At 36.6% G+C, this 6,734-nt stretch overlaps 1 protein-coding gene across 2 annotated transcripts; it reads right to left on the bottom strand.

Moving 5' to 3' along the window:
• Window positions 1-285: 285 nt before the first annotated feature.
• LOC106406514 (AMP deaminase) lies at window positions 286-5,435 on the bottom strand. Of its 2 annotated transcripts, none has more exons than XM_013847198.3 (20): window positions 5,035-5,435; window positions 4,739-4,932; window positions 4,498-4,663; window positions 4,107-4,285; window positions 3,969-4,020; window positions 3,768-3,895; window positions 3,503-3,682; window positions 3,363-3,430; window positions 3,085-3,227; window positions 2,855-2,916; window positions 2,295-2,408; window positions 2,059-2,199; window positions 1,819-1,971; window positions 1,688-1,741; window positions 1,501-1,611; window positions 1,242-1,415; window positions 1,077-1,157; window positions 863-961; window positions 675-773; window positions 286-576 (listed from the first exon to the last, which is right to left on the bottom strand). In XM_013847198.3, exons 1-19 carry the CDS (start codon window positions 5,363-5,365, stop codon window positions 705-707), a joined length of 2,499 nt encoding a protein of 832 aa, XP_013702652.1. In that variant the 5' UTR covers window positions 5,366-5,435; the 3' UTR covers window positions 286-576; window positions 675-704. The 2 variants fall into 2 exon arrangements, with proteins under 2 accessions (XP_013702652.1, XP_013702651.1); XM_013847197.3 differs by having other exon boundaries at window positions 286-584.
• Window positions 5,436-6,734: the final 1,299 nt, after the last annotated feature.

Raw genomic sequence — 6,734 nt, forward strand, 5'->3', positions numbered from 1 at the left:
GTCAGTATCAATAATACCTAAACTTGCCAATATTCATTCATCATGTCCTTCAAACATGTGAAATGAAGAAAGATTAAGAGTAAAAGGATGTAGAACTAAAGAGAGTCTTCAAGACACTTGTCGATCTCCGAACATGTAGTACCAAGTCAAAGCCAATCACAAAACAATGAAGTACTATGTTCCAATCAATCAATCAGGACTCAGACAGAGAGACGTGTGAACTGATTCCAATTCTCTTGCTACTCTATAGAGGTGAGCTCACTACCTTGACGTAGGAACACCATGCAAACGAACATTAATCCATTTGATATCTGGTTTCATAGACTTGTTCGGTAACAAAACTCGAGAGTTTTTTTTTTTTTGTTTTTATATCTTAATTAGCAGCTCTTTAAAGTCCGCTCTATATAAATAAAAATAAGGGGACAATTCTTAAAAAGAAAAAAATTGTAAACAATAGATTTGGCAGCCTTCATAAGGGCACAACATAGCCACTCATATTATTACCCTATCTACTTCATGCTCCGTCACTCCGTGTACCTGTGAAGATTCTTCGCTTGGTGTAATAAACTCATCTCTCTGTTCCCCTAAAGTTAAATCATGACAGAGACATCATAAGAAACTGTTGCAACAAAAGTGGTAGAGATCATTGTACATACACCAAGTTGGATCCTTACATGTTTGCCATTTCTGATTGCATTTTTATTTCATGGAACAACTACATCTGAGATAGATGCCTTGCCCAGATAGACCTGTTGCATCTCCTCTTTCCAAATCTGCATCAACTTCTATATATTAATTTTTCTTCCTACAGACAAGGGACTTAAACTGTGTATATATTGATATCAACATTTTGTTCCCTTACCGTGTCCCTGAACTCCACCCTTATGCGAGGCACATTTGTTTTGTGAATGTCGTTTCCATCAGGTCCTCTTTTGTAGTAGTCTTTCCCAATCCAGTGCGACTATAAAAAACATTTCAAAAGAGTTAGTATTATCAGAGCGAGATCATCCCAAAAGAACTTGCATCATGTTAATCTATACTGTTGTCTATAAGGATATGTTTGATATAACAAGTACCTTCAGAGCATGTGAGAAACCTGACTGGTACACTGAGTTACGAGCTATCTCGCACAAGTCACAAGCACTCAGCTTCCAAACCTGAAAAATCCAGTTATTTAAGTAAATACATTACTACTATATGATTTGTGAGATGAAATCATAATGGAGGAATCAAGGACTTACTGAGGCAGCAATGCTGTACTCTTCAACGAGAGGTTCTTTAGTTAAGTGAATCTGAAGAGGATCATCAGTAGACAGGGAGACATTGAGACCTCTTAAGAAAAACACAGGAAATGGGTTTCTGTGGTAATCTAGAAACAGAGAGTTGTTGCTCAGTGGAGACATGGCCAGACCAATCTTGTCCCAAAAGGAAAAAAAATGTCCAGTCAGATATATTTTTTAAGATCAGACACATTAATACAAGCAGAGTCTCTCCGCAAACCTGAGCGAGGTAGTAGAGATACTGAAGCACAGGAGACTTCCGTAGATTGATTCCGTGTGCGATGCTATGGCATGTGAGAAACGTAGCAGCCAAGTGGTCAATGTCACCAGCCTGAAATTTGTAAACATCTTAAAGATCCATTGAGCATAAAAGTGAAAACTATAGCACAAAATAAGAAATAAAGTACCTCCCCAGAGTGTGGCCGTAGCGTGATGGTAGTCATGCCTTTTGACTCCCGAAGCTTGAAAAATTACAACATATTACCACAGTTCTAACAACATCAAGTTAGTTGCAGAAGAGATCAGAAGAAATGGTTACCTTGTTTAACACATAGAGGTTAGCATAACAGTAGTAGACATAGTAAGAAAATGCAGGATTAAATGCGTTGGTCCATTGAGCTGGAGTGGGCATGTGTTTCGTGGGACGTCTTTCAGGTTTGCTTTCATCATCAACCAAATCAAATCCAACAACCTGTTATGCAGATAAAGAAACAGCAACCAACTTTTAATAGTTCCAAGACATTTGGATTGGAGATTCTTTGTAGAAATAGATGCTAACCTGCTTCAAAAAGACATGGAGCTGGGGATGCGAATCGGGATCTACCGTGGCTTCAAACAGAGGAATGAATATGTTGTCAAGGATATTCTGGAACGATGTCACAATACCCATGTCCTTGTAGATGTTGTAAAGGCGTGGGAGCTGGTGAGCAGACAGAATATAAAACGAGGGAAGTATCGGTCAGTTAGAAGTCATGTGACAGACACACACACATAAGAATCAAAAAGATAGCGAACCTGAATTAACCAGACAACGTTCTCACTGTATAGATCATTGTTCACAATCCAACTAGCCAGTTGGTCCCACTCGCTCATTTTTCTGCCGTATATAGATATTCTGTATTCAGCCATCTGCAATGTTTGGGACAAAAACAATAAAGAGCAATTATGAATCTGTTTTGACAAGAAGTTTTCTTAACACAGAAAATTGAGCACAGTGCCAAGAAGAATGTTTCAAGAAAAGTCTGTGTAGAGCACATTAGCATGAAGAAAGTTAACTTTAGGAATAAGAAAGAAACTGAGTGTTTCATACGGTATAGTATAGTAAAATTAGTTAAGGCTCCTGTAGTTATATGTTCTCTGTCTATATAGCATATGCAACAAGAAATGGAAGAGTGGTTGAGATTTTATCTGGCCTTGGGTTAAGATCCATTATCAAATCCTAAGTCTCTTTTGTATTTCCAGCAGATTATTATATAAAAAGCTTAGTTATTATAGATTTTACTGTAACAGTGTTCTTCTATTATCATGTTCATTCTAAATGCATAAGACTACTGCAGGTGCACGTGGAGTCTTACCTGATATTTGCTAGCTTCAAGGTCGGAGAAAACTTGTTTTGTTATCTCACCAAGAAAACGACCTGAAACCAAAAACAAAAGGAACGTCAGAAACTCAAAAGTATTGCAATCACAAGTTCACATCACATGGTGAGGTACACAATATGTAGAAGGAAAAGTAAGCAAATGCATAACTGACACATTAACTGAACTAAAAATGGTGCTAAGAGTGACAAAAAGTATTTAAATACCTTGGATGAGATTATCCTGTTTAAGGAAAATTTCCCTAAGCCTACTTTGACCACAGGGATTGTACTTGAGATTGAACTTATCAAAGCGATGAAATGTACTCTTGTCTGCATGAACATCCATAAGGTCCACGTTCAGGTCATATCTGTGCAAAGTTCAAACACAGGGAAGAAGTTTTATTTCATCAGCATAACCGTCAAATTAGGAAAAAAGAAAAAGTAAAACAGATAATCTACATAACAACAAGTCTTGCATTTAAAAATTGGAAATGTATGATTACCCAGTCAGATCCAAGCTCTCAAAGACTTCTTTCAAGGTTAAATACGTTCCATCCCGGAAGATGACAACCTGTATAGAGCCAAAAAAAATTAATCATACCTGAATACTAATCTAAGACAAAATGGTTACAATTGTTGTTACCTCATCAGGTTCTTTCCGGAGCTTTGACTTGATAAACCTCAAGAGGTGTTTCTGGTTCATGCAAGCTGAGTGATGAACATGAGTGTCCACTTTCCTAACGTTATAAAAATCACGGTGTGGTGCACTTTTTTGGGCGAGGAACTCTTTATCCGCATTAAGCATCAAATGCAGATTAAATTTCTGATACACACAAAAAACATAATGTTAATTAACAAGATGAAACTTGCTTATTGAGATTAATTATTCTCTAAACTAAAACTCTTGCCTGTTCTAGGAGCACTAGACGGCGGTGGCACAATGTCCTGATATTTCCTGCAGCTGTGACTTTGAGCACGTGATGCAAGTCGGTGAAGAACGTTGTGGCGTCAGCTACAGGGAAGAGCTCTTCCTTTGCTGGGAGTAGCAAAACAGAACATGAGTCATCTTATTTGAAAAAGCAAATAAACCATAGTACTTGTGCTCTTACCATCTTTGTTTGGAAACACATGGACTACTCCATCTTGCATCTCAAAATAATGCTGTCAAACACATACAATTATTGAAGTTAGATTCATCAAATGCGTGGCGTTCTATGAAGAACAAAACTAAGGAGAAAAAAACTCACATCAGTCTTTCCCTGAGGATAGTGTGCAAACGGCTCTAAGTTAGGCTTCGGAGTACTAGGATCAGATATGACTTCCTTCTCCCACGGCGCAACTGTTTCTTGGAAGACATACCTCTTCCTTAACTCAAGACATTCTTGCAGACATTTGTAGGCATCAACTTCATCGGACGTTGGGGCCTCTGAACAGATCATGTGTAATAATCTTAATAAGAAACTGTTTCAAACTCTTAAACCATGGTTTAGAGATTCAAAGGCTCAAAGCTAATAGAGTATAGTGCTACTTAACTCATTGCCACTGGTAAAGAACTTAAACTAGTGGAGGCTTACGAATTAAACATGTCATGATTTGCGCTAACAGGAAGAGAGAAAAAAACAAGTAACCATTCTTTACCAAGAGGAACATCAAGACGGACAAAGGTCTCTTGCTCCGGCTCTTTACGAAGAATATCAGCAGCAATAGGATCAGGCTGAACTCCATGTAAGTCACCAGACATACTGTGTGAACGAATCATGCTTGAAGCAGCCATAGATACTTGCTCTTCAGTAGCATCTGCAGGCTACATAAAAAAAAAAGCTTACTAATAAGCCTTTTGCTTACGCATTCAATTCAATAAACAAAACAAAACACTCACCAAGTCCCCATTGGTTTGCAAGTAGGAAGCATCCAACTCTGCAGTATCTGTGACATTATCATCATCATCATCTGATTCCCCCATACTCTCAAAGGCACTACCACTAGCAACAGGGGACTTGGGAGAGATGGGTCTCACAAAGCTTCCAGCTTTCCTTATACTACTACCACTACTCCCATGTACTGAAGATCTCCCTATAACATCAGAACATACCAAAAGACACAAACCCATCAATAAAAATCGAATCTTTATCCGATTCACACACTTAAAAACAGAGACTTTCCCATTACCAATACCTTCAGATGGAGTATGAAGCCTGGGCAAACCAGGAGGGATCTCATCCACACACACGTGTCCGTTGCTGCGTCCCGCATCATCGGTGAACGGCGTGGCGTCTGGAAGAGAAGCGGGGGTGTGTCCTTTCCTTTTGACTTGGCTCCGCCGCCTCGAAAGGGTTTGACTTTGATGCTGCGGAGAGTCTCCTTCTTCGGCGGTGTTGTCTTTCTTCTCTCTGCCACGCTCGAGGACGAGATTCAGGGCCTTGAAGTGCATGAAGAACCCTGAAACGGCAACGAAGGAAGCTCCGAAGAGGGCCGCGAGGGCGAGTTGGTAAATGTTCGGTTCCATTGAGAGTGAGCAGGTTAGAGACAGTAAGCTAGGAGTTTTGGTCTGAGTGGCGAAGATAGAAGAAAAGGTTTTTAGCTTTGTTATTTATAGGCAGGCCCATTAAATGCAGAGAGAAGGACAAAAATAGCACTAAATCAAGTTTTTGTTCACAAACTAGCACTCAAGGTCAAAAGTCACAAAAATAGCACTTAATGTTTTATCAAAAGTCACAGACGTAGGGTTTAGAGTTAAAGGGTTTAGGGTTGAGAAATGAGGTTTTGGAGATAAGATTTCAAATTTTGAAAAATAAAAAAATTAAAATTTTCAAAGGATAAACTTAGAAAGGTGCTATTTTGGTCATTTTAGTTTTTGAGTGCTATTTTTGTGATATAAATTTAGAAAGATGTTATTTTGAAGATTTGCCCTTAAATGTAACCTGCCAGGCTTTTCGGTCTTTGAATAAAATCGCGTTTAAAACATTTCTATTAAAAGATTTTCATAAAAGTTATCTTTATAAAAGAAAATAATAAGATGGCGTTATCCAATAAAAATTTTTTTTGAAAAATTTATATATTAGTTTGATCTTTTAATTTCAAATTAAAAAATAATTAAGTAACTAGATTATATTTAAAACACTAATATTTTTATTTTTGTTTGACATATTCTCAAAGTACATAAAATAGGAATATGTTTTTTTTAAGAGTAATTGGTAAGAATGCACCCAAAAGCTCATATAATTTGCCATATATCTTTGTTTTTTTTTAATATTTTTTATGACTATAATACTCTTATCTCTATCTCTCTCGTTTTTCCCTTTTATGTGTTTTAATCTCTTTATCTCTCGTATAGATTCTTCAAATTTTCTTCTAATTCAACATAAATCTTTATTTTTTATTCTGATTCTTTTAACATCCATAATGCTAATCTTATTATCTCACCTCAATTCCAATGTTTCTAATTTCGACTCACAGTAAACTTTTAGATAATATATATGTTAGTAGGTATTTTATTACTTACCTGCTATTATTTAGATTTTAATGGATTTTTAATCGATACATGAAGTGTTAGCTGTTACAAATAGTTTTGGGGCTATTTGATAGATAACTAATTAATTGTTAATAGTTTCATTAACTGATATATGATTTGTTAGTCGATACATTTGTTTGATACATAGATTGTTAGATGATACTGAAATTATTAGTTGATATATTAGTTGATATGTAGATTGTTACCTGCTATGTAAATATTTAGCTGATAAATCTAGAGTTACTTGTTTTCGATAAATCATGAGGGTATTTTCATCTGCACAGTGTCAAAAAGTTACTCTTTTTTGGGTTATCAATAATTACGGGCATTCAGCTAATTATTAAAAATCAATAAAACAAATAGA

Source organism: Brassica napus, chromosome C4, assembly GCF_020379485.1.
Source record: "Brassica napus cultivar Da-Ae chromosome C4, Da-Ae, whole genome shotgun sequence".
NCBI lineage: Eukaryota > Viridiplantae > Streptophyta > Magnoliopsida > Brassicales > Brassicaceae > Brassica > Brassica napus.

Bases quoted from the DNA above. Each gene is read 5' to 3' on its own strand.
- LOC106406514 (XM_013847198.3), bottom strand. From the start codon at position 5,365: ATGGAACCGAACATTTACCAACTCGCCCTCGCGGCCCTCTTCGGAGCT. The intron at 4,021-4,106 runs GTGAGTTTTTTT...TGTGTTTGACAG, and splicing joins ATCCTCAGGGAAAGACTGAT to CATTATTTTGAGATGCAAGA. The intron at 1,158-1,241 runs GTAAGTCCTTGA...TGGATTTTTCAG, and splicing joins AGTACAGCATTGCTGCCTCA to GTTTGGAAGCTGAGTGCTTG.